Below are 27,807 nucleotides of genomic sequence, written 5' to 3'. Positions count from 1 at the left end.
GAGTGTGACAGAAGAGGCTGATATCAAACCAATGATTCCACACATAATAAGTTAGTTACAGTTGTATTAAGTGCTACAAAGGAGAACAATAGGAAATGTAAAAGAGGGAGACCTGATCTGGGGGTTCCAGAGGAGGCTTTTCTGGAGAAATGATGTAACAAGTCCCTTTGAGCATCTTTAATGCCTGGCGGATCCCCGGTTGCTTGCACAAGGCTATGCAAAATGACATTGACAGAATGTGTGAGTTTCCAATTTTCCACCTAATTCTTCATAGGCTAATTCAAGTTCCCTTGCTTTCAGATTCATTTTCAAATTTTACATGGAACACTGCTCTCCCCTTCCCCATGTGGAAAATACTCACACATCTATAAAATTGTGTCTTCTTATCAAGGCTTCCCTAAATGTGTCCGAGGGATGTGAGGCTCCTTCTCTGAGCCCATCAAGCCGGCGAACCACAAGTGTCATAGCACATGGTACGTGCACTGTTGATTTCCTTGCCCATTCATTCATCCACATATTCAATAAATATTTACTACTATGGGGACAGAGCCCCAGAAAGCAGTCTCCAGGCTCTCGGCCTCATGTGGAGAGGTGCTGGCTCAGATAGTGGATGGCCGTCAGCTGTGGCTGGTTGGCCATCAGCTGTAGCCATTAAGCCACTGGCCACTGATATAACTGCCGCAACTACGGAGGGGAGCCGAGGAGAGTGAAGGAGGAGACTGAAGGAGAGTAAGGAGAGTTGAGGAGAGTTGGTCGGTTGGCAGCAAAGCAGACAGCAGGTCGCATGTCGTGTAAACCCAGCCTCCAGTGAACCATAGTGGTATGACTTCCCTACCTATGGCTCCATGGGTGTTCCTTTTTGGCCTCACCATGTCCTGCATTCTTATGTGGGGAGCGGGAGCAGAGACCCCTCCGGACGCCCCGCACGACAACTACATACCTATTATTTAACAGGCACTGTTCTATGTACTTTCTAAACATTGGGACACAACACTGGGAACAAAATACATGAAAACCTTTCATTTCTATACCTAGAGCCTGCCTTATAGGAGGTGTTTAATAAATGTCTGTGAATGAGAGAATAAATTCTCCATCGTTGGTCGATTTTAATAAGGAAAATAGCTCTCTGGGTCTATGAGGGGACCTCCTGCTCCGTGTGGTTCAAGGGCTATAATAATGAACTTGATGGTAGGCTTCATAACTCGCTTGTAGTTACTACAGCATGCAGACGTTGTTCTGTTTGTGTTATTGTCTTTATGTGTAATGTTGTTCTTGGGGCTCAATACTGCAGCAGACCCCTAAACAGAAGCAACTATCAGGGTGGGCAGAATCAAAAATATTCTCCAAACAGAGCATAATGTTCATGTTTATCCATGCCAATTAAAAACAAGAAAACAATGTCATTGTAAATGACCTTGGCGAAATAAAATCAGTAAGCACATTTATAGTATTTAATAGAAGTTCTAAAATTAAGTACAGACATTTATCTTCCTGGTTGCAAAACTTTTTGTGACTGAACACACTACACTACTTGCTGTCTGCCAGGAAAAAAAAACAAAACAAAACAGCCCAGCAGCCGAACACTGTCATGGAGATGAGGGCCTCCCTTCTTCAGGGGCAAGGAAAACAAAGGCAGATGAGAAAATGGACAAAATTAGCCCTGAGGGACCGAGGGGGTTAGTGGAGTTTAAACTCTTAAAGGCTGCTTTAAATAGAAATCTACCAACGTGACCTTGAGCAGGCGTTTCCTCTGCGCCCTTGTGGAGAAGGCACGCCATCATGGCTGCACCCGGCCGCACCCCAGGGGCTCTACATTGGTCTGGACAGTGGCTCCCAAATGCTGGCTTATGGATGGGAAGTTTCCACCCATCAATGGAAAAGCAGAGAGAACAAGGACAAAGCACCAGTTGGGAGCATGCCCGTGGGTGGGTCTTATCTGCTCACTGAGCCTTCTTAGGAAAAGACTGCCTTGTAAGCTCTTCCTTCTACGTTTTGTTGCAAAAATGTCATTTCTTTTATGAAATGATCAAAACAATAGGGTTGTTTTTATTTTAAGTATGCTCCCTCCTGTTTTTGTTTTGAATTTGTTGCCCCATGAAACCCCCAATCTAGACCATAAAACACCACTCCTTCCTACCTTCTGTTTCAAAGTGGCTGAAGCAATGGGGTATTTCCCAGCAGGTATAGGATTTCAATCCTCACCCTAGCGAAGGCTAGCTGTGTGATCTTGGCCAAGTTTCTTAACTTCTCTGAACCTCAGTTTCTTCATCTGTAAAGTGGGGATCATAAAGCCCAGCCCCTGCAGGGCTGCTATGAGAATTAAATGATATATGGATATAAAATGCCCATATTCCTGGGGTAGAGAAAGTGTCCAACAAGAGTAGTTTTAGCCTTCTCTCTACTTGCCCATGGACTTGCAAACACCAAGGAGTCCCATGCCAGATGAGCCATCCCTAACCATAAATCAGTTTAATTGTTGGTTTCACTGCTTTAGTGTTTATATTTGGCATAACACAAATACAAACTTGTAGATTTGCTGTCACTTTGCAAATGTGCTGAGGCCTAGAGAAGTTAATGAACACAGAGAAGAGAGGAAGAAATGGTCCTGCAATCCAGTGTTCAGTTTCCACCCTAAAATGCTTTCTTCCCTTACTCACACAGCTGGTTCCTTCTCAGCCATGAGATCTCACCTGACCCCCTATCAAATCAGGTACCCCTCAATTATTCTTTACCCAAGCATTCTGCTCATTTCCTTCCAACTTTGAATTGTGTCTCATTCTGCCCCCTTGTGCAAGACAGTGAGCTTCCAGAGAAACTTGTCTGCCATGTTCATGTTGTATCTCCAGCACCTGACACAGACCCTGAAACTTAGTAAGTATTCAATACAATATATGCTAAAGGATGACAGGATAGTGACTATAGTTGTCAGAAGACACTTACCCATGAAAGTAGGGAATAATAGAAGATAGTATATAATCAAATGCCAGCTCTGGTATACTCATCCTTTTGCAAGGTGCCTTTGTCACTTTTCCCCTTAAGGGGTAGAGAGGCTCTTTCTCCACCTGCTAAATCTAGACTTGACCATGTAACTGGTTTGGCCGAGGGGACATTAGCAAATGTGATACAACCAGGGGTTTGCACATTCTCACTGATGAGAACCCAACCACCACCAGGCTAGGCTAAGGGATGGCTAGGCTAAGGGATGAGAAACAACAAATCCAGTCATCCCGCGAAAGCCCCAGTCATGTGAGTGAGGCCATCCTACACCACCTGGCCCAAGTCAAGCCATCCCAGACAAAAAGACCTGCACAGAATTGTAATAAATAATAAATGTCTGTTGTTTTAAGCCAAAAAAAGCAATTGGGTTATGTGTGAAGCATGAAAAGCTAACTGATACAGCAGCTCATAGAATACATTCCAAAAACTACTCCAAAATAAGATGCTAGGTGTTTCCGGAAGTAGCTCACTTGTAAGAAAATGACTGCTTTCTCTGACTTTGCATTATAAGAAAGTGGGAGCTGAGTGGTAACAAGGAGATGGGGAAATACCAGGCAGGGAAAGTGGTCGTGAAGGTCCCACCATGGAGTGCTGGACAAGTGGACATCAACTATCATTTGGCAACTCTTCTTAAGCAAGTGGGGACGGAAATAGTAATCTCAAGCTGACAGTCCACCAGAACCAGCTGTCCTGCCACCTTTGGCATGACTGCTTTGGGCTATCAGTTCTGAGTTTTACAAATTGTAAGAAAGGACATACCACCGTATACTTTAGCAGAGATCAGGAAACTAGGACCAAGGGCCAAATGTGGCCCACTGCTTGTTTTTGTAAAGTTCTATTGGAACATAGTCATGCATATTCTTTTACATATTGTCTATGGCTCCTTTCATGTTACAATGGTAGAGTTACAACAGAGACCATATGGCTTTCAAAGCCTAAAATATTTACTATCTGGTTATTTATAGAAACAATTTGCCAACCCCTTTACTAAGGTAATCAGGGGAGGTTCCATGGAGTGATTGGGTCTCAACCTGAGTCTTGAAGGAAAGAAGCAGTGTTTATTTCGGTATAAGGAATGGATAATTGCTGAAAGACCATTACAAGAAAGAATACTAAGATTTTAACTGATGTTAAATCACCGTGTGCTAAAGTCATTGTAAATTAATAATACAAACAATAACTAAGCATATATACCATTTACTATGTATCATTACTATAAAGTATTATTCTACATGTTTTATAGTAATTCACTTTATCCTCACAGCAATATAATGAAGTAAGCAACATTATTATCACCATATTTTCCAAATGAGAAGAGAGACAATGAGAATTAAAAATGCTTTCCCAAAGTCACAAAGCTAGCAAGTAGCCTAGCTAGGATTCAGATCCTGGTATTCTCCCTCTAGACTTCATACTCCGAAAGCTACAAAAATGGAAAGGTAAAATATGATGAAGGCTAAATTGTGCATAAATTCTCGTGATGAGCAATGAGACTTTCTTAAAGACACATGAAAATCAGCCTTATTACTTTATATTGTTAAACCTTGTTGGCTAACCATACCACATGTTCATCGTATGTACTCTTTATCCTTTGTAAAACATTGCCATTGCTCAGCTGGAAATCCCCTAAATGGGACATCTCTATTGTGCCTCTAGTGGTGATGTTGCCAGGTTGTGGCAACATAGCAGCTACTGGCCATTCGTAGGTGGACCACAACCTTTTCATTACATTCTGAGGCTGAGACTGCCACCGGGTTCTAAGGAAGACCGAAGGTTCTGTTCCCCAAACAATAATCAATAAGGTTCTCCTGGTAATGAGAGGCAGAAGCCACTTCTTTAAGAAGGGCATTATTTCTGAAAGATATCAACTGGGAGTTGAAAGATATGGGAGTCCTAATTTAGAGCAGAGACTCCAATCCCAGAGCAGTGATCTCTGATCTCTAGCCAAAGAATGGGCCAGTTCTTATAGGTCAACCAGGGGCCCAAGTGTACCTGCTGGTAGCCCAAAATGGTATCATGCATGGGACCCATTATAAACAGCCAAGTTAAATATATTTGTATGCAGAATTCCAGAACAGAAGTTGTTTCTTGATTCATTACCTTATTATCTAAAGGAAGAGATTCCTAATAGACAGTTTCTAATAAATTAACCTTGACACACTAACAGAGCTTAAACTGATACACCTTTTCTAGAGGGCATTTTGGCAGTTTGTATCACAAGCATTAAAAATGTACAAAGTCACTGACCTAGAAATGCTACTTCTACTAATTTATCCCAAGGAAATGATCAGATACATACCTAAAGGTTATACATTAAAACATTAGTTATAATAAAGAAACATGGAAACACCCTAATTGTACAATAGTAGGGGATTAGTTAAGTAAATTTTGATATAAGTATAAACCACTACATCAATGGTACAACCATAAAAACTATACATTGTTAAAATGTTGGTCATGGAAGACTATTAAATTAAAAAAAAGAAAAAACAGGTTACAACCAGTATGCAAGACAAAAATTCTATTTTTTGTTAATAATAAAAACAGCAATATCCACAAATGCATAGAAAAACAGATTTAGTAGGGCTTTTTCTCCCAGGGTAGAACAATGGTTGTTTTAATTTTGTACTTTTTTTTTACACAGTACATTCTGCATTGTATTGGTAATTTTAGAAAATGATAATAAAAGTTATTTTTCTATTTTTTGGCTATTATGTTATACTTTTGCATTCTCATTTTTTTCAGTTCTGTGAATTTTGTCACTGCTTTTTCCCAGCAAGCCAAAATGCAGCCCAGTCTTTCTCAAGGCAGTCCACGTTTTCAGAGACCCACCAACAAGACAAAAATCCTCAAATTTGACAACTGGCTGGTGAGCGCATCTAAACTTACTGGGCTTATAACTCAGTTCAAAAGATATATTATAACATGACTTGGAACAGCTTAACCAAGTTTATCAAAGTTGCTTGTGCTGGTATGGGTTTTGTTTTTGTTGGGGTTTTTCCTAAAAAGAGTCAGAATCCCAAATTAAAACAAGAGATTCAGGGAATTAGCTGACTAAGGGCTGATTGAAACAGTTTGTACCACGCAGATTGTGAAACGGCTTAATACACAGGGCCTGGAATCTGGCAAGAGAAGAGACACACTGGATAATTTTGTTTCCCAGGACATAATAGGAGTAGGTAAACTGAGTTATAACATACCTCACTGAGGTTTCTGAACATGAAATGACCTAAAAAGTTTTTAAATAAAGGAGTGTCTTTTCATTTAATTCTTGAATGAGCATTAGGAAATTATTTCTATGCTGTACAACAAATAATTTATTTATATATTGGACAAAGTGAACTGGTATTCTGCTGAAGACTTCCCAAACCTCAGGATAAATTTAAATGGATTAAACTAGGGGTTACTAATAATAAACCAATAATTAGAGGCATGAATGTTTCACTTTTTATCCAGCTGCCAACTGGTTGCCGTGTTAACTTTCCTGACCACTATATCTGAAGCTACCAAAGGAAAGGGAATTCCTTTACAACAACCAACACAATCCCAGAGTTCCAGAGATGTGTCTGAGTCTTTAAGGAATTTCTCTAAACTGGCCTTACCCTGTAAAATAATATATGTTTATTCAAATGATTTGAAAGAAGGAAAAACTCACATAATTTCTTTGAGGGGCTGAGTGACATTTATGTGTTCGTTCAACCTACATTTTTAAGCATTCACTATATGCCAGATTGTGTGTGGAATGCTGGGCAATAGAGCTAGAGTCTTATCCCCTTTGTGTTCATAGGAAATTAAACATGCAGTATGATAGACTGAACGTACAAATGACCCCAATTTTCCTCCCCCTGTACTTCTGCCTCTTATAATGAGACTTTGCAGCTCCTTGAATTAAGACACTAAGTTTATGTTCCTATCTCTTGAATATGGACTGGCCTTATGACTTGCTTTGGCCAACAGACTGTCAGCAGCAACAGTGTACCATTCTGAGCATAAGCCTTCGGAGACCTTGTGGGCTCCTCTTTTCTCCTTTGGAACTCTGCCTGTGCAAATAAGCTAGGGCCAAGCCAATGGAAATGAGAGACCACCGGGAGGGGAGCTGAGGGTTCCTTTGCTTCAGTAGCCCTAGAAGCAGAGTCAACTTGCTAACCTGCAGCTGACCAGAGATACACAATGGAAGCACAGCTAAGGCCAGATGAAGCTCCTGGAGGAGCCTGGCCTAAAGTATTGATACATAGAATTGTAGGCTAAATAAATAGTTATTGTTTTAAGCCATTTGGTTTTAGGATGATTTGTTACACAATAGTACCTAACCAATAAACAGAGTAACAAAAAGTGCTAACTTCGATAAAACAAATACGAATGCCATGAAGCACCTGATAGCAGTACCTGTAATACTATTCCAACGTGTTTATGATTACCAATGAATCATGCAATTTAGATATATAAACAACAGACCTGAACATCCACTGGGGCGAACAAAAAGAAACGGTATATCTAGGGAAGGGCTGGCTCCAGACAGCCGTAGTTCCTTTGAAAAATTATCCGTGGATGAGTTGGATTTGCCTGTGAAGTCATTCTTTGTTTCTTTTCTCTCTTTTAAAAAAATAAGCTATTTCACTCAATTAAGCCTGTTGGACTCGATAACAATTGTCTAGCTTGATTCAAAGCAGCCATATCCTCTCTGACACATGTTCAGCCTCCACTACTCTGTAGGCTGGAATTTTAAATCCAGTTCCCTGAATTTATGACACACATACAGTAGCAAGTCCCTACAGGCTGAAAATCAAACTGTAATTCAAAGGCCACAGGGCTGAGGAAACAGCCAGAAGATAAATCCCAACTTCAACCTTGGATTCTCTGCAAGTTGATTCAGTGGATTGTCAGTCATATTTAAAAATAAAATAAAACTACAAAGACACGAGACAGCATGTTTTAAAGAGAAACGGGATGATGATTTTCAGAACTCCTTCAAAAGGCTCTTGTTACCTGAAAAGAACTGTCATGTGTTATTTTAAGGGTCCTAGAACATTTGGCCCCAATCAGTCATTTGCAGAAGTTTCTGAATTTTTAACTAATGAGATATAAGGAAGAAATGAAACCATCACATGCAACCCAGCTCACCACACTGATTGGAAGTGACATTACCAATGTCAGAGCAGCCGACTTCTGGAGCTGGGGGGTCACCTTCATGGAGCACGGGCAGAAGGACAGTGCATCAGGCAGAGCTGTGGGTACTCACCTTACAGCCCTCACAGGCGCTGACCCCATAGTGGTACCCTGACGATTTGTCCTGGCAGACGAAGCAGGGTTTGTACACGCGAGGTGGAGGAAGTGGAGACGGAGGGCTCGGGACAAGTTCCTCAGAGCTGGTGCTCTGTGTTTCAATCGCTACAGTGGAGACAGGGCGGGAGAAGAAAAAAAGAAAATGGATTTCAGTTCATTTCTTTCTCACCAGTGAATTCATAGACCTCTGCCCCCAATTCAGCAATAACATGAGCAAAGACAAGTCCACAAAACCAGTTGTCATTTTAAGTACAGCAGTGAGGAAACCAACGGTGGGTGCTCGACAGTTTACAAAGCAATTCCAAGTCTCTCTCATTTGCAGCACACCTCTGTGAGGGAGATGATTTCATCACCATTTTACCCTCGTGAGAAATGGAAACTCAGAGGAGTGCAGTGACTTGTCCAAGATCAACAGGGCAGTGGGAGAGCCAAGACACAAAGTCAGATCTTTTTAATGCAAACCCCAAACTCTTTACACTCGTGTTTCTCCTAGCTTCTGATGCACTTCAGAGTTTCAGAAATAACTGGTTTGACCCTGTTGCTCATTTAACCAAAAGCAAATTTCCTGAGGATGAATAAAGAAAATGCCCAAAGTAGCCACTCAGCAAGTATATGCGGAGGACCTCTGGCACACGGTCATAACTGATATTCATTAATAATAATATTGGCAAGATCTTTTATACTCGAGGACTGCTCACTTAAGAACTTATTAGAAAACATAGTATCAGGCCCAGCTCAAGCCCATGGAATCAGAATCTGCATTTGAATAAAACCCCCAGGTGACTGAATGTACAACGAATGTTTGAGAAGCACTGGTTTACACTAATGATGGCACAGTCAAGTTGCTCTTTACTCTAGATTTAAAAATACATGATTTCCCCCACCTCACTATTTAACCACCCAAATTCCATGGGAAATAGGAATTCACAGAATTCAAGACCCAAGTATTCTCCCATCCCACCTCTCCAGATTTATGTTCAAATTCAAAGCAAGACCTGGCCCTATTTCTATCACAAGCAAAAATGCTCATAAAGTATAATCGAAATGGGGAAGGGAGTGATTGAAGAGATCAAATAATGTTCCAGAATCCTCCACTTTCCAAATCACTTCACAATGCACAGATTTTCCAGAGGAGAACATTGCCAGTTGTTCCACTGCTCATAGTCTCCCAGATTAGATATTCTGCTGACTCAGTTGTTCTATCATCAAACTTTTGGCGGGTCAACTCTACCATGTAAATATACTGTTAATCCATCCTGGTCTCCCATCCTGCTGCCACACTAGGCTGGTAATCCACCTCAATTACTGCAAGAGCCTCTTCACTGTATCTACTCTTACACCCTAGGGCCCAGACTTCAAAAAAGCAGCAGGGTAATTGCTCAAAAAGTTAAAATCAATCCCTCTCACTTACCTGCCTAAAGCTCTCCATTAGTCACCAGTTAGATCAAAATCAACTTTCTACTATATGTTATGAGGCTCTTCATGACATGGACCATTACCAACATCACCAAATCCTATGATTCTCGCAAATTATTGATTTCTAAACACTTGGCTTCTATTCTATCTCTTGAATAGGCCAAGCTCTCACACCAACTTAAGGCAATTGCACACTAACCATTTCCCCTACCTGGAAATTCTCAGACTTTCACAAATCTGGTTCTTTTCACCTCTTAGATCGTAAAGCAAATGTTACTTTTCTCAGACATGACTTACTTCTCTAAGTAAAATGCTCTTTCTCGCTCCTCACTCCTGGTCACTATATCTCATCATTTTATTTTATTTTCTGTAAAACTCTAACTAATGCCTACATTTAGAACATTTGTTTGTGTACAGTTTTATATTATACCTCTGCCACAACCTCAAATATGGGTTTCATGAAGCCAAGGAACTTAGCTACATTTTTCACAACTGTGTTCCAGGCCTAGGAGAGGTCCTGGCACATAGTAGGTAGGTAATCAATAAATATTTGTTGAATTAATAAACTTTTTTCTTTTTCTTCTTCATTCCAAACACTAAATGTCCCTAAAAGTTGTTAAATGATAAAATTAGAAACCAAATAGCTTTCATATACTCATTCGCTTCCTTAAAAATGTAATTAATTATGTTGGAATAAATTCATTAGAGTAGCGCAGGTCTAGCAGATAAATCTATTGGAGTCTTTACTGGTTAGAATCGATTTGGAATGAAGAAAGCCCTAATTCAGGATAGCTTGGCACAATTATGTCAAGTGTTCTATAGATGGTTTGGCGTCTCAGATGTCACTAAAGCTTATCAGATCAGCTATCAGGCTGTTAATGTAAAAGTATTCCTTACTCTAATCAACTTCTCTGAAAACAAGTGAATAGTACTGACATCAAGGAAAAAAAAGTACTTGTTAAAAGTACAAAATAATACATTGCTCTTTGTAAAAATCCAAGAAAACAAACACACAATCCCACACAATGTTTTCACTCCAAGAAAATCACCGTTATCATCTTGGCATGTATCTTCAAGATCATTTTTCTATGCACATAAATGTTTTTGGTTTGTTTGTTTACTAAAGTAGAAGTATACCATAGATTCTACTTGGTACTTTAATTTTTTCTGTCATGAGTTTAGTTTATTTCCTTGTCAATAAATATTTTTCCCACAAAACATTCCACTAGGATGAACATCTTTGTAGCTAATCTCAGTACATACCTAATTATTTCCTTAGGATAAATTCTTAGAAGTGGAATTATTAGTTCAAAAGGCATGGTTATTTAAAAATATTTTGTTTGTTTTTAAAATCCATGCTGGTAAACTAACTTCTAGAAAGCTGTGTCAATTTACATTCCTAAAATCAATAAATGAGCCCTTCCCTAGGTGCCTCTCAAATCTTTTGGATCGGTTCTACTTGTGTGCCCCAACTTCCACCCAAGTATTTTCAACACTCTGACAAAATCCTGTCGTCACCACTATGATCAACCCTGCATTGTGTTCTCCACAGAAGCAGTGTGGAGGGTGTGTGTTCTAATGTCCCATTCGCTCTTGTAGAACAGCTAATCTGGCTTGACTAGGGAAGTTGTAAATAGAATTGTTAGGGCTGGATTCAGCTGTCAGAGCTATGCCCTGAATTTCAAAAGTGGGTGGTAATTTCCATAAATATGCCACTTCAAATACATGTACTTAAGGGAGTCCAGCATTTCACCCTCCTAAAAAGAAGAAACAGAACTCTAGGCAATTTAATACCCAAGAAACTTGGGGCAGAGTACACAAAAAGGGGGAGGCCTCCAAAATCCAAAACTATATTTTAGAAAGGTTAGAAAAAGCCTTTTTCTATGGATGAGAGTCATTTATGAACAAATGAATGACTCCAGAAGGCTTTTTCTAAACAGCTACCATGAATGACAATGTTCTATTGTAAGCGATCAACAGTGAGAGTGCTGGACCTTTATTAAGGCTGTGGTGATTTCACCAGAAATACTATGAACTTTTCTATATCTGTACAATGGATGTTCATGTGTTCAATCATTTATTTTTGCTGAGCCACTATAACATACCAGGCATCGTGTAATATACTACGGACGGTGCACGGTATAATCCCTTAGCCTTGACAAGTTTGGCTAAAAGAGAGTAAACCAACAATTAAAATATAACACAGTAGTTCCCAAACTTGGCTGTACATCAGGACTACTTGGGGAGCTTTCAAACATCCTGATATGCTGGTTGTATCCCAGACCCATTATGCTATAATGTATTGGAGCTAGGCATCAGTGTTTAAAAAAAAAAAAAAAGCAAAATTCCGGGTGAATCCAAATTGCAGCAGTTTAGGAGCCACTGATATGATATAAAGACAAAGCTTCAGACAGACTCAGAAGAAATCAAGGGAGGCTTCTCAAAGGAGGAGACCAGGCTGTGTTTTAAAGAATGAATTGATTCTTTCTATGTGGTTCGAATTTGAATCCTACAAATGCCAGAAATGCATCCTACACAAACATAAACAGAAAAGTCTTAGATATGACAAGAAATAATCATCATCAGAAAAATGTCCCTGCTGGTAGTAAAGAATATTTGATTGTATATATTCAAATATCACCGTCCAAATTGGTAATGTATGGCCTTTATTTCCTCTCTATGGCCTATAACACAGAATAATGCAAAGCAAAAAAAGAAAAAATTTCAGTGGTGTACTCAGATTGCCAAAGCTAGCCTCAAGCAAACATGCCAAAACAAGTTGTAGAATTACAGCCAGAATATGGCTGTAACCAATATAAAAGCAGAACTTGTACTTTAATGCAACCTCTGGCCTTTTTGGTAATGTAGCAAAATACACTTTGACAAAGTTTATTAGCGCTCCTCTTCCACTTCTGTCTCTCCACCCTACCACCACCACCACCACCACCACCAAGACAATGGTAAACAAGGGAGGTAGACAGCTTGATGGCTCCCCTTTGAATAGTCATTTTGGTATTTAAGGTAGCTACACAGTGCTTGGCCATTGATCTGTTCACTGTCATCCTGCTTAAATCAATAATCTATTAGTCCCTTTAAATTAGAGTTAGATTCATCAAATGCCCTTGAGAGGCCTCAAACATTTTGTTCCGTATTCCAGACAAGCAGAATCAGTCCACGGAATGATAAAATTTTTGCTCAAAAACTCTGCAGGCTCAGCAGACAATGTGTCCTGTATTAGCTCATTCAGCGATCTCAGGCAGGCCAAAAAAGCAGTTTTTAGACTTCCCAGGGGGGAAAGAGGCTTGTGTCATTCAATAAAACAAGTACACTCCAACCATCCTGATGTGATTTCAGTTTGGGGAAGGAGCCTTTGAGGAATAATTTGGATCTGCTTTTTGACTCCTGCTTTTATTTATTTTCTTGCTTACTTATTAACTTATTCAGTTCTCTTTGGTGATTGCATTCCTGACAAGCAGCAACCTCCAATGTGGCATCTAAACTGCTAACCAGATGGGCTGCCTTGCTTCGTCAGGGAATGTCCAAAACAGAGAAACTTCTGCTACTTATGTGAGGTGTATGCTAGGCTCCGTGGGTTCCTGCCCAGAGCAGAGTCAGCACCAGAGGTGCTGAGGGGGTCTTCTCTGGGCTGCACACATGCAAAAGAAGACAGCATGCTGAACCAAACCTGCATGGACAGAAGCTTCCAGCCTACATTTTAAACCTCCCCATCCCTGCAACATAGAGATGACTGTCACCGAGGAAAACAATGCTAGAATCACTTTCCTTGTATAAAAATTCATAACTGGTCTTGTTAGCCTCAAAGTCAGTACTCCTCGAAGTGTGGTCCAGACCAGCAACCAGCAACTGAATTCCTGGGGGTAGGGCGGCAGGCATTTCCTTTAGTGATGTTCAGACTATCTGTGGTGAAGGACCATTTTTTACCCCCTACCCCTAATCCCTCCTGGATTGATAAAATTCAATGAAAGCAAATCTCTACACAAACTATATAAATAAAATGGATCTCTAGAAAGAAGAAATTAAGAAAAAGATTCCAAAACACAAGTTACAATAAGAAAAAAATATTAACAGACATAAAATGACTCTGTCCAATTGTTGTAAAAGTTTCTAAACACTTTCTCTCAATCTCTACACTTATCTCATTGTGGGCTGGCCGTAAGCCATTTAGGAATGGACACCGGTCCACAGATGGCATTTTGAGAAGCACTATTCTCAAGGACTTCAGAGGTTGTTGGCAAAATGAAAACAAACTAAACGAAATCTCCTCCAACGGAGATGGTGCGAAAGTAGCATGCCAATGCTCCCAGTGACACAGCCTTCTTAAACAGGGCCACAACTCTGGGGGTTAATGCATTTCCAAACTAAAAGCAAAGAGAAAAAAAAAGAAAAGAAAAAAAAATTAATGCTGTTGCCTGTTAAGAGGACTTGGCACTTACAAACTTAACTCACCTGAGAAAACACAGTATAAATGTCCTTGTTGTTACAACACACCTGAGTGTCGTTTAAACACACAGAAAGTCTTCAACAATAGCTCCCTTCACAATTCCTAACATGCTTGGCATTTTTCTAAAGGTTAGATTAAGTAGCAGATACCGTTTTTTAAGAGAGAGCTCGGTATACAATATTTTTCTTTGTGAGAACTAATTTACTGCTGGCTAAACCATGTTGACAGATTTCAGGATTTTATGTTGGGCCTGATTAGAGGCAGGCAGGCATCTTGCATTATGAAAGCCCTGCCTTTTTACTAGAACCTTCCATGATTAAGACAGTATTTTAATGCACTCTCTGGGCAGCTGAGCTTTAAAAGAAAAAAAGAGTTGTAAAGCAAAAGGCATTTCCTGCATGGCCCCAGGGGAATTTTGAGCCCAGAGCTCCGGACCCATTGGGAGGGAGTAATTTCAGCTAATTAAGGGAGAACAGCAAAGTGTTGCATTTGGTCAAAACATTTTGGGCTTCATTTTTGTTGGCACCAAAGAGAGCCGGTCTGGATTTTTTCCCCCCTTTTTCTGTGTATTCACTGCAGGATCGCAAGGCCCACAGCTCACATACATTAGGGAGAATGTCAAAGGAAACGCCAAAGTTCAACTAAAGTACAAGTAATTAGAACCAGATTCTCCGTTGCGTGCGTGTGCGCACGCGTGTAGACATTTTATTAAAATATAATTTACATGCCTCCAAACGTTACAGTAGGGGCAAAAGAACTCCATACTGTCGCTCGTTTAATTTTCCCGTCGCCTCTTCGAGAGAGGGTCTGCTTTTAATCATCTTTCAAGAGAAGCGGTTTGTTTCCACACACATGGATTTTGCAAATCTGTGAATCGCGTTCTGAAATTAGGTAATTGCCAAACAGGAAAAAATGCTGCTTTGAAATGGTCTTGCCGCACACTGCTGCTAGCTCTGTTTTTATTAAGCAGCTCCAAGATTAGTCCCGGGTTTGGGGCAGGCCAGGGAAGGAGTGGGAGGAGAAGGAACACTTCTTCGCGGGGCTTTGGCAGTCTTGACTCAGTAACCTGCCCGTGACCCTGGAGGAGTGTGTGTTTGCCCGGGTCACCCAGGATCCTGGCCGCGGGCTGCAGTTGGGTTATGAGAATCCCTGCTATTCTGACGACACATGCAACAGGTGCTGAACACTGGCAGGGGACAAAAGCAGGGGCGGGTGGGGGAGAACGACTTTGATTTTTGACTCCTTCAAGAAAAGCGTACTTGGCAAAAATGTGTTCCCAGGCCAGCAGCATGTTCATCACCTGAGAACGCTCAGCTCCACCCAGAAATGCCTGCCAGTCAAAACAGGCATCTTAAGAAAATCCCCAGATAATTCTTGTGCACACGAACATTTGAGACACCCTGACTTAAAAATGTCTGGTTACTGTCCTCACCTCCCCAGAATCCCAAACGTTTCGCTGAGTCAATTTGGCGTGGGAACTCTGTGAGCTTCCCCTTTGCACAGGTCCTCCCTACAACTCCACCTTGTTAAGTACTTAATATGTTAAGATCTTCAAGCTGAGTGTGTGCATAGGCTCACCAGAAGCCTTCGTTCTCTCCCACGGAATTTTGGCAGTGGATTTTAGTTGGCTGAGGGTTCAAAGTTGCACCGGAAGAGTTTGAACTAAGAGTATCTACTATTCACTGAGCCCTTACTGTGTGCCTGGGGTTGTGTTAAGTGCTGTATATGCATTAACTCATTTACTCCTCCCCAAACCACCGGGAGGGAAGGAACCAGGAACTCTGCACCTTAGAATTAAGATATTTAAAGACACACAGCACCTCACTCCGCCTGGACAGAAGAGATTTAAATGGCTTCATATATATTCTTATGATTTTACGAAAACCCACAGCTTTTTAACTTCTTCCTCATTTATTTTCCATCTCCCTCATTTATTTCCTTAGCTAGAAAGTCACTGGCTGTGGTCTAGTCAGGCCTATTTACTCTTTGAGAACAGCAGAATTGTGTCCCTCCCTTTCTTTTAATTCACAGTTACAATTTTCCATACATGATTTGATTCCAGACATGGTTAAATTTGACAAGATAGTTTGGGCCTTAAAGAGAGAGAGAGTAGGTTCAATATCCACTAATCACTCTGTATTGTAGCTACACCTGCCTGGGCTCCCAGCCAGTGGCACAAATTATTCCCGAGACTGACTTTTACCATGGGAAGTGCTGTCATAGTTTCATAAGGGACCGTGATACGATCAACACCTACATTTCATTTTTATAATGTGCTTTCTTGCTTCAAGGAACATAGTCGAAAATTATCTCATAGGTTGTTTTGGGTGACATTTTTAACGGACGATGCTTTATATCACTATTTTCTGGCACAAAACTAAAATAGCTTATGACACGGTTCAAATAAATTTTCCCTTAAAATCACTTAGCAAGCCAACCCATCTAACTACTTATTAATGATCTGAACTGAGAGGTATCAGAAATGGAACTGGATTAAAGGAACAAATGCTGAAACAGGTCTCAGGAGCTGTATGTGGATGAAACTAAGGGCATTGCAATGTGAAGGTCCATCCCCTCACCCCCACCCCTACCCCAGAGTTTATCTCAACACCCAACAATTTAGTTACATATTTCACTTCTCATCAGTATTCCCATCATTTCTAAAAAGCAATTACTGCAGTAATAAATGACATTCTCTTGGTTCAAATTTTTTGCACACACAGATTAAAACACAAGCATTCAAATGTATGTCGTCTCAGATACACAATTCTTGGTTTATGCACTTAAACATATTTGCAAACTACATTGGTGCCAGCCTTACAGAAAAATAATGGGGAGATACTTTTTGGAATATTTCGGGAAGATAACAATGAAATTATGCTTTCTCACATGGCGATCCTTGCCATTCTTTTGAGGTCTGAGAAAGTTCAAGTACGATTACATTAGAATTGAGCCAAATGCCTTTTAACAAAATAATGCTCTGCTGACTTGGTTATGTTTGCTGCTAAGAAGTTTTGTTTTGTTTTTTACAGGTATACACTCATATTAGCGGTCTCAAAATAACTTTGAAACCAATGTAATCCTCACTATGTGGGTGTTCCTGGTTCCTAAAAAGGACTAAAACACCATGAGCATACAGAAAATTATGTGTAGGGAATGATGGGAAGGTCACAGGCTTTGCTGTCGGACGGACCTGGATTTGAATCCCTCTTCTGCTACTTACTAATTTAAAAGTCATATAGTTTTTTTCTACTTCTCTGAGCGCCAGTGTCTCCTTTATAAAAATGCAGACAATCCTAAAATTCCTGTTAGTGAGTGGTGAAAGGGAGATGATGTTTGCAACTTGCCTGGCATACAGTAAGTGCTTAACAAGTGATAGCCAACCCAGACTTCCACTCACCCCCCTACATTTCCCTTCTACTTTCCTTAATCTTTACCAACCCCGATTTTGACCCCCCACTTCCCTGAGAGACATTCTTCAGTATCTGGAGACAGTTTGGCTATCATAATTGGGAGCCACTATTCACATTTGGTGGGTAGAGGCCAGGGATGTTATTAAACATCCCATAATGCACAGGACATTCCCCTGCCCCAAAAATGAATTATCAGGTCCAAGTTATAAATAATGCTGAGGTTCAAAAACCCTGATCTAGGGTAAGCATGCTACTTGTGGGGAGACTTTAGGACAAAGGAGTGGGACAGCAAATAAAATAATTGCTGCATAGTCCTAAAGACAAGAAGGCATAAGCTCAGTTCCTAACTCTCCCTCTAGACAATCACCTCACATTCCTGAGCCTCAGTTTCCTAATCTGAAAAATCAGAGATGACAAGCGTGCTTAGTACATTGAAGGGTTACATTTTCTAAACTACAGAACTATAAAAACACAAAAATCATAGCTAACATTTCATTATTAGAGTATTTGGGGAAATGTAGTTAAGCCGCATCTTAATGTGACTAATACTGTTACCTTAGAAGATGATAGAAACATCTTTAGAGCCTAGTCTAAGGACAACTTACAAGAATATTAATAATTAAAAGTTATGGAGCATGGCCTCTGGGCTAGCCACCACCCCTATTCTGTTCTGACCATTTTACGTACGTATATTAATTCACTTGATTCTCAATGATCTTATGAAATAGCTAGTCTTAGTATTTCTTTTTTAAAGAAAAGAAACTGGGTACCCAGGGTGGTTAGATAATTTGCTCAAGGCCATACAGACCGAACCTTTGAGCAGAGATTTGAAGGTAAATGGTCTTGGTTTGAAGGCACATGGTCTTGGGTTCAAGAGAATGGGTGTGACCCAGGTGTTGGGAGAAGACAATGACATCCTCGCTATGACTTCCCAGAACTTCTTTGCAAGAGTCTGGCAAAGTCCCTGGCAGCAAGTTTGAGAATATAGACTACGTCTAAGTCAAACAAAGACACAGTTACCCCAGCATAAGGACCGAAAGTCAAACTGGATAACAACTGAAAAAGAAAGAAGCGAAGGGGACAGAAATAAAGCCTTTTTTTTCCCCCAGTCAGAGCAATAAAGTAGGAAAGTCCCCCAGAAGCAAACACAGGAATTAGAACACACACACACACACACACACACACACCCCTTCCAGCATCTTCCCTGCTGAGAAACCAACCCCCAAGCAGGCAGAATGGCAGCAGCTAAGACCAAGGTTCCAAAGGCATTGGCAGTGCTCCAAGGGCGTATGACTACACACGAAGAGGAGCAGTAACTCAGGCCAAATGTGGCTATACCACCAGCTTCAGGGCTCTGCTGGAGTGGGGGTTGGTGGGAGGACACTAGACCCCCCCCCCCATCCCTCAGCTGGTTCTCCATCTCATGCAAGTGGGCCATATGCACTCCCTTAACCAAAGTTTATTTGGCACAGAATGAAGCCAACATCCAGATTTCTAATGTTGAATTCTAATGTTGTCTTCTGTCACTATCTACAGTTTTGGAATGCCCCAAATGAGGAGCTGAGGTCCTTCCCTGAGGACCAGGGTGTGTGGGAAGAGCGAGTAGAAGCAGAAAGGTAGTAAACATCCTTAACAAACCTTCTAGGTGAGTAATATGAAGATTTTGTTGGTTCTGGAGATGTGTGTAACACACCAGTTCAAAAGAATACACTTGGGAATATTTTTTTTTAATGGGAATATTTTATTTAAAAAAGATTCTTAAGTTTCTATATGGAATTGCTCAGATTACAGAAATGCTATAACATTGATTTTTTTTTTTTTACTTCCATGACAGTGATTTCTCAGTATTTCTTGATGTGAGAAAGATGAGAATTTCCAAGTGCTTTAAGTTTTAGTTCTTTAAAAAGAAATGGCTAAGGAAAACTAAAAAAAAAGTAATTCTAAGAAATTTTCACCCATCTCTCAACTGTAAGCAGGCCCCAAGTCTCAAGTGTTTCTGGATATTCCTTCCTTCAGGAAACTTTCCATCTTTGCAGACAAGTTGAGGCTGAGGTTGGAAGTGTGACCTCTGGAGCCAGTCTTCCTGAGTTCAAATCCTAGTTCTCCTAGTCACTAGCTGTGTGACTTTGGGCAAGTTATTTAATCTTTCTGAGCCTCAATTTCTCTTTGTATAAAATGATAGTATATCCCTCTTTGGATCATTGTGAGCATTAAATGATAAGTCACTGTAAAGCACTTGGGACAATGCCTGTCACATAGTTACATAAGCAGTTATTTCAAGTATCATTCTTGTGTTGATGTCACGCATGGTGGCATGCGGGGTCTCTAGTCCCGCTCCCCACATAAGAACACAGGACATGGTGAGGCCAAAAAGGAACACCCATATATAGGGGAGTCATACCACTATATTCTCACTGGCGGCTGGGTTGGAGACACAGGAAGCAGGAGCCACACTGTCTGCAACCCGCCATCCTAACTGCAATCCGCTCTTGCTAGCTCAACCACCATCTTCTTGCTAGCCCCCATTTGCTACTAGCATAGCCACAGCAGTTATATTAGTGGCCAATGGCTCACTGGTTACAGCTGACAGCCAACTAGCCACAGCTGATGGCCATCCAATCACAGTTGATGGCCATTTACTACTTGAGCCAGCACCTTTCCACGTGAGTTGAGAGCCTGGAAACTGCACTCCTGGCTCTGCCCCACAATTGATGAATCTCAATGTTATTCACCTTCCTATCTTTCTCCTACATATCAGTCTCATGACCTTCACTTCGATTTCCCTACTAAAATAGTTGTCTCTAAGAGATTATCTACAAGCCAATAAGAATAAAGCAAGTTATGTCACCTTTGCCTCCCTACTCTCTATCAACTATCCCTTCCTTCCCTCTCCGAAATTAATCCAAAAAATTACAATGACCATCTTCTCATGGGTTTTCCCAGCCCATCCCCAACCCACAGCTTCTTTAAATACCTCCTTGCCGTAGTGATCGTTCATGGGAAGGCCTTCAACAGTTGTTGAAAACCCAAAGTGGCAAACCTTTGGATAGACTGAATGGGGAAGCTGGGCAGTACAGAGGAGTGACTTCCAGCCAACAACATCCAGCTGCTGAACAAATTACACTGAGCACCTGGTAGGACCAGACACTCTGCTAAATGCTGAGTTATGAAGAAGTTAGAAGACACCATTCTTGGCCCATATAAACGGACAACTAAAAACACCAGATTGCAAAAACAGCCCCAAGCTGGAGGAAGGACCTGATGAGTGCCGTGACGGGGCATATCAGTCACACACACAAAGGCTTCGGCTGCCTTGCCTTTACCTACTCAGTGCTTAAAAGAGTGCTCAGTACATAGCATGAGCTCAATACGAGTTAGTTGAAAAACGACAAAAAAGAATGAAATCTGCCTAGAAATCTATATAGCCGATAGCAAAGAAATAATGATAGTTGTAGCCGATTCAGCAGACTCTCCTCACAGCGCATATTATTTGGTGGTGGATGAGTTGAGGTGTGTTGTCACCCACTTGCTCCCTCATGATAAAAGTGTGAAGAAGAGCAGGAATTATTATCATTATCAGTTTTTCAATCTCTAGTATCGCAGGAGGAAACTGAAGTTTAGAGAAGTTAAATGACTTGTCGAAGGTCACAGTTAGGAAATGGTTTGATCCAGCGCTGGCCTCCTGAATCCACACACAAGATTATTATAAATAAGAAACAAAGCACTCATTTCTATCCCAAGCCGTCCTATTAATTTTTTAATGTTTTAAGACAAGGTCAGCAAACTTTTTCCATTAGGGGCCACATAGTAAGTACTTGAAGGTTTGTGAGCCATATGGTTGGATCTCTGTCATAGCCACTCAGGTCTGCCGTTGTGGGGGGGGGGGGGTGGAGGAGGGGAAGCAAGCGCAGACAAGATGTAAATGAACAGATGTGGCATATTCCAATAAAACTTTATTTACAAAAACAGCCTGTAGGCCAGATTTGGCTCAGTTTTCTGACCCCTGCTTTAAGACAAAGGATGTTAAAACTATTTCTTAATATAGTAACTGCACATGTTACTATAAAATCCAGGCTTTCCTTTGCTTCCAGGGTAAAGAAAAGATTATGATAGCTATATGTCACAGAAATGTGAGAAATATTTTAAGGATGGTAACACCACAGTGAATATATTATTTATATATATTCTAAATGTGTAAGGTCTGCACCTTTCCTTCAAAACTAACCTCATGTATACATTTTTATTAGTTAAGGAGGTCAATATGTCTATCATAAATACAGTTTAAAATTCCTTCCTACATATTCTGTCTATTGGGATTATTAATCATGCCTTGTTCCCTGGCCTAGAGCCAGTCAGAATATGGGAGTTTTAATAAATTTAATCCATTACATGGATTTTTTTTAGCGCTCCATGAGACTAAATAAAATGTACTCTCATGGTCATATATGCAATAAACCTGATATGCCACTTAATATTTCATGTCCCATTTTGCATTTCAGTTGTGACGGTTTCCAGCAAAATGTGCAAAATGACACAATTTCAGCCATATTTTTGCTCCAATCTGTTTTTGTTCTTTAGAGTACTCCTGAGAATTCATAAATAATAAATCTCACTGTGACTTGAGGGGTAATTATTATTGCTTCCCAATATTCTAAAGAAGTATTGAAGTAATTGTCCACTGACATTATGCTACCCAGTTGGCAATGTGAGGTGGTCATGTTTATTTTTATTAGGCCATGTTATCTTGTGGTGAAAAAGAGGGGTGTGTTTATTTCTACAGCTAGATAAGATAGCATGGTAGCTGGTCTCCGAATATGGCCTCCTCAAGAACCATACCTCTAGGGAGCCACCATTGTATGGGCCTTTACCCTTGAATCTGAGCTGCTACTGTGATTTCCTTTTGATCAATGGAAAAGTTATCATCAACTGAAGATTATTTATTGTGGGACCATGAAGAACCTGTGGTGAGGGCCCATCTCAACTCTTCCAGAATCTGGTAGACAGTAATGTGACATCATCATGTACTTATCCAACCAAGCTTTGCATGCATTCCTTCCAGTTACAAGAGCAATGGAATAATTCCATCCAGAAATAACGAATTAAATTCTGGATGAAAAAGACTATGATAATTGCTTGGCTATGAATTTAAAGACTGTAATGATTAAAACATCATAGTATAAGGCTCTTTAAAAAATAAAAAGATCAACTGTAATGCAATGGGTCTTTTTGTTTTTTCCCTCCAATTGCTTATAAAATTCACTCACATCCACCTGAGCCCACATGTGAACACCACCTGTTTGTCACCTGCGCACACCCTCTTTTATTTTGAGATGCAGCTGTCTCCTTATAGGATTGTTGTAGTTTTATTTGTTCCTCCAAGGGACAGATTGAATTAGCCTCCTCACACTGGACATTGCAATTCAAAATAATAGCAAAAGACCTGCAGGTAATGGGCCATAATACTCACTTGATACCCACTAAGGAGGGTTTAGATCACTTGCTCTCTGTTACCTATCGCAAAACATCTGTTTCTTATGAGCCAGTTAAAAGTGCATACATCTGTAAATAATAAGCCTGTGTGTGCACATAATTTAATGAATTAGGACATAAAAAGGAATTGAACAGTAGGGGCAAAGCAATTAGAGTAACAGCCCATTTTGTTAAAAATGCATTGTTTCCAGCTTTCACTTGGAAACCCTTGTATTATTTTCTGGGTTCTGAGGCTTCTAACCTTCCTCTTCCCCGACCCCACAAAGAAAATAAGAGTGTACTTTGCATACCGTGTGTTCCCGAAAATAAGACCTAGCTGGGCCATCAGCTTTAATGCGTCTTTTGGAGCAAAAATTAATATAAGAACCAGTATTATATTATATTACATTACATTATATTATATTATATTATATTATATTATATTATATATTATTATATTATATTAAAATAAGACCGGGTCTTATATTAATTTTTGCTCCAAAAGATGCACTAAAGCTGATTGTCCAGGTAGGTCTTACTTTCCGGGAAACACGGTAGTTGGCAGAGGGAAGGAAATGCACATTATGCAAAGCTGAGCTGGGAAATTTCAACTCACTATCTTGTACTCAAGAAATGTGAAGTGGGTACATGAACCTCTCTATGCCTGGGGACTCTCATCTATTAAAGGGAACAATAACAGTGCTTCCTCTTCAGGCTGCTATGAAGTTTAGATGATATAAGTCATTTTGCGCACTTGGCAGGTAATATGCACTTAATGGATATTAATTATGATGATGGTGGTTATTCCATTTTTTGAAAAATCAATCACAGCTTGCAACCATTCGGTCTGGAGGACACAAACCTTGGTTCAAAAGTTTCTCTTGATCACTGATTTGGTCTTATTTCTATGTACTTCTCATTTCTAGAGATGGACAAAAATGGGGGTGGGGGTTTGAGGTGGGGATGGAGAGAAGGAGCAGCAGCAATGTCCTGGTGAACAGAAAGTACTATTAGAAAATCTACTCAGAGGATATCAAAGTGAGTCCCAGAAACCCAAGGAAATATCCCATTCTCATATTCTCAGGCCAGCTTCCCAGTTAACACATTTATAAGAGCTTGCCAGACAGCCAACTTGAACCTCCCAAGTTTTGAACGTTCCCTCAAGTATACTTAAGGTGTTTTGAACTCACAAATATACAAATAAATAAAAGCAGAAACTACTTGAGATGTTCTGAATTTCAAGTTCATTTTTATTGAAGGATTTTCAGCATGTTTCCTGAATACCTACTGTGTGCCAGGCAGTGGGTTACAAAGGAGACCATATGTAAATGAGCAGAAGGCGCTCTTGGGTGGCAGATCATGGCATTTTCTAGAATAAACGCTGAGGCTTCCATAAAGTATGGCTTGTTCTTTTCTGCCTCCCTGAAGTTTAAGATATTTAAGCAGAGTGAAAGCAGCTGGAAAATGTTAGAAGACACTCTGTGTCCATTTAAAAACCAAGCAGGAATGGAGCACACTACTGGAAATTGTATGCCACATTGATATGATTGCTACAAAGAATATAATTAAGTACAGCCCACTGGATTCTGTGAAAATCTTGGTTTAGCTGGGCAAAATAAGTGTTAGCAAAATAAATGCTAAGAATTTGCCAGGCCCCAGGAAAAACAGTTCCACCCAGAAGGAAAACAAGTTAAACAATGACTGAAATCACCGCCCTGAAGTATTCTGTTTACATTCTCCTACAGTCTATTTACCATCTACATAAAGAGATAATTAGAGGTCCTTAATAGCAATAGGAAAGAAGAATAAAGGCTAAAGGAAAAGGGAAATGAAAAGAATGAACAAATATTGAAAACATATTAAAAGCTGAAGTATATAACCTGTTTCCCCGAAAATAAGACCTAGCGGGATCATCAGCTCTAATGCGTCTTTTGGAGCAAAAATTAATATAAGACCTGGTCTTATTTTACTATAAGACCGAGTCATACATAACATAATGTAATATAAGACCAAGTCTTATATTAATTTTTGCTCCAAAAGGCCCATTAGAGCTGATGGTCGGCTAGGTCTTATTTTTGGGGAAACACAATGGAGCTCTGTTGTTCAGTAAAGTAGCCACTGGCCACATGTGGCTTTTGAAAGCGAAATAAAATTAAATAAAATTAAAAATTCAGTTCCTCAGACATATTAACCACATTTCTTGTGTTCAATAAACACACATGGCTAGCAACTACTATATTGGACAACAGAGAATTATAGATAATTTCCATCATTGTAGAAAATTCTTTTGGACAGTGCTGATATCTCGTATCCGAGGTCAGACAACTAAGTTCACGAACTCATCCTAGAAAAAGTGCTACCCTGTTTCCCTGAAAATAGGAACTAGGCGAACAATCAGCTCTAAGGTGTCTTTTGGAGCAAAAGTTAATATGTTAAGACCCAAAATTATGTTATATTTATTATATTGTTATGTGTTGTGTTGTGACGTGATGTGATGTTATATAAGACCCAGTCTTATCATAATAAAATAAGACTGGGTCTTATATTAATTTTTGCTCCATAAGATGCATTAGAGTTGATTGTCCGGCTAGGTCATATTTTCGGGGAAACACGGTACACATCTCATTGCTGAATATCACTACGGTCACCTCTGAAGTACGCCCCTTGGGAAGTTATGCACCAACGCCAGCGCCTAGTCCACCCTTCAAAGCCATTTTGGAACTCTTTTTCTGGAATGGCTATCAGAGCTGTCATCAGATTACCCTTGATATCCTGAATGTCATCAAAATGTCTTCCTTTCAATATTTCCTTTATCTTCAGGTAAAGAAAGAAGTCATCAGGGGGCCAGATCAGGTGAGTAGGGAAGGTGTTCCAATACAGTTATTTGTTTACTGGCTAAAAACTCCCTTACAGACAGTGCCGTGTGAGCTGGTGCATTGTCGTGATGCAAGAGCCGTGACTTGTTGGTGAAAAGTTCAGATCGTCTAACTTTTTTCACACAGCCTTTACAAAATTTCCAAATTGTAAACTTGGTAAACTGTCCACTTGGTACAAAGTCATAATGAATATTCCCTCTGATATCAAAAAAGTTTAGCAACATGTTGCAACAAGTTCAGGAACTTAATTGTCCCACCTGGTATTAAGGGGTGGTGAGTTTGAACATATCCATTGACTCAAACACCGTTGACTGAGTACTGACCAGACGTACCAAGCACTATATTAGCCCTGCAAAAACAGAAGTGAAGGACACAATATCTGACTTCAAAGACCTTTCAGGTCAGTAAGGGAACCCAACCAATAAAACAAAACAAATATAAATACACAGAAAAAAGGAGAAATGGGTAGAAACACAGAAAACACCCCTGGTAACTTTAATGGCAGTTAGGGTGGGAGTATTCATGTGTTCTCTGTCGAATTCTTTAAAGTCTTCTGCATTTATATATTTTGTTCGTAATAAAGTATTGAGGAAAGAAATCTATTTACCGAGTCTCAGATAACAGATACTTTACACACACTCTCTTATTTAAGTCTATGATAAACTTGCAAGGTAAACTTTATGGATCCATTTGACAGGTTAAAAAAAACTGAGATAGCTTGCAGCTCTAGCTCCCACAGCACAGGTGTACGTGAAGCGTGCCCAGTTCCACTGTATCGCACGGCATGCTACCTCACTGTACACGCTGTAACACACGGCAGCATCTGATAAATTTTGATCCACTTCCATCTAGAACCCACTACATGACCTTTAGCAAGTCAGTTTGTCCCTTTGTCTCTATTTCCTCAAAATATATCATTCAAGAATTAGATGTCAAACAAAAGAAACAGGGAGAATATGGCATATAAAAATCCAACATAAAGAACAATATATTGCACTCAAAATATATTTGAAATCACCAAAATAAGAGCATTATATGAAAGGACAATAATAATTATTATTAATGGAAACTGCATTAAACAGTGATAGTTTTCTTAGGTTTAGGACCGGCTAAATAAAATAGATACTTGTAATAGGTGGCAAATACTAAAATATTGATTCAACTTCATCATCTCTTAGGAAGCCCCACCCCTTTTTTTAAGTAATGGAAGACACAGTTGTGCTGCTTAACTAAGAGAAGCCACCTACATCGTAGGAACCAATAGTACCCATCTCTAGATGAGGGCTATGAGTGAACCACAATAACATGAAAAACCTTCTTTCTCATCTCTCAACTTTCTGCGATTCCTCAGTAAACACAAGACCAATCCTGACCCCAACTCCTGTGAGCTATACAGGGCTAGGCCAGCGCAGACTTCAATGACAAACAGGATGGAAAACAAAGGACAAAAGAATAAAACAGCCCCATAGTTCCTACCAGTGTAAAAGGCTGTGGCTTCTATTCGAGAAATAATGTAATCAAAGGAAATGATGTGACTCACAGTTCTTTACCTCTCTCTTTCCCACATTTCCCCAAAGCCAAAACATGCCATGGCCCTTTCTCAATATATTATCAAGGTATAAAATTTTTTTCAGGAATTCTTCACTCAAGTGAGAGATGACAGAGTTAAACTGAGGAAGCTGATGACCCTTACATGAGTAACTGCGCATGGAGGAAGGAGGGAAGAACTTTGTGGGATTTAAAACCTAGTCTGCCACTGTGTGATGTCAGTCATGTTACTCACCTTCTCTGAGCCTCAATTTCCTCTTCTGTAAAATTAGTATAATCATACTTTCCTCAGAGAATTGTTTGTGAGGATTAACTGATAATAAAGTATGTATAGTCATGAGAG

The 27,807-nt window shown here is 40.0% G+C and overlaps 1 protein-coding gene across 4 annotated transcripts in view; it reads right to left on the bottom strand.

Annotated features, from left to right (window-relative positions):
• RARB (retinoic acid receptor beta) overlaps positions 1–27,807 on the bottom strand; it is a 531,514-nt gene that overhangs the window by 125,330 nt on the left and 378,377 nt on the right. For all 4 annotated transcript variants that reach the window (XM_081071630.1, XM_081071631.1, XM_081071633.1 and 1 more), the window contains one exon: positions 8,237–8,385. In XM_081071630.1, the coding sequence (XP_080927756.1) occupies positions 8,237–8,385 (149 nt within the window). The remainder of the gene's footprint in view (positions 1–8,236; positions 8,386–27,807) is intronic.

This window comes from Rhinolophus hipposideros (genome assembly GCF_964194185.1).
Source record: "Rhinolophus hipposideros genome assembly, chromosome: 14".
Taxonomy (NCBI): Eukaryota; Metazoa; Chordata; class Mammalia; order Chiroptera; family Rhinolophidae; genus Rhinolophus; species Rhinolophus hipposideros.
The sequence above is the reverse complement of the archived record's forward strand: the minus strand, read 5'-3'. Positions and strand labels throughout refer to the sequence as shown.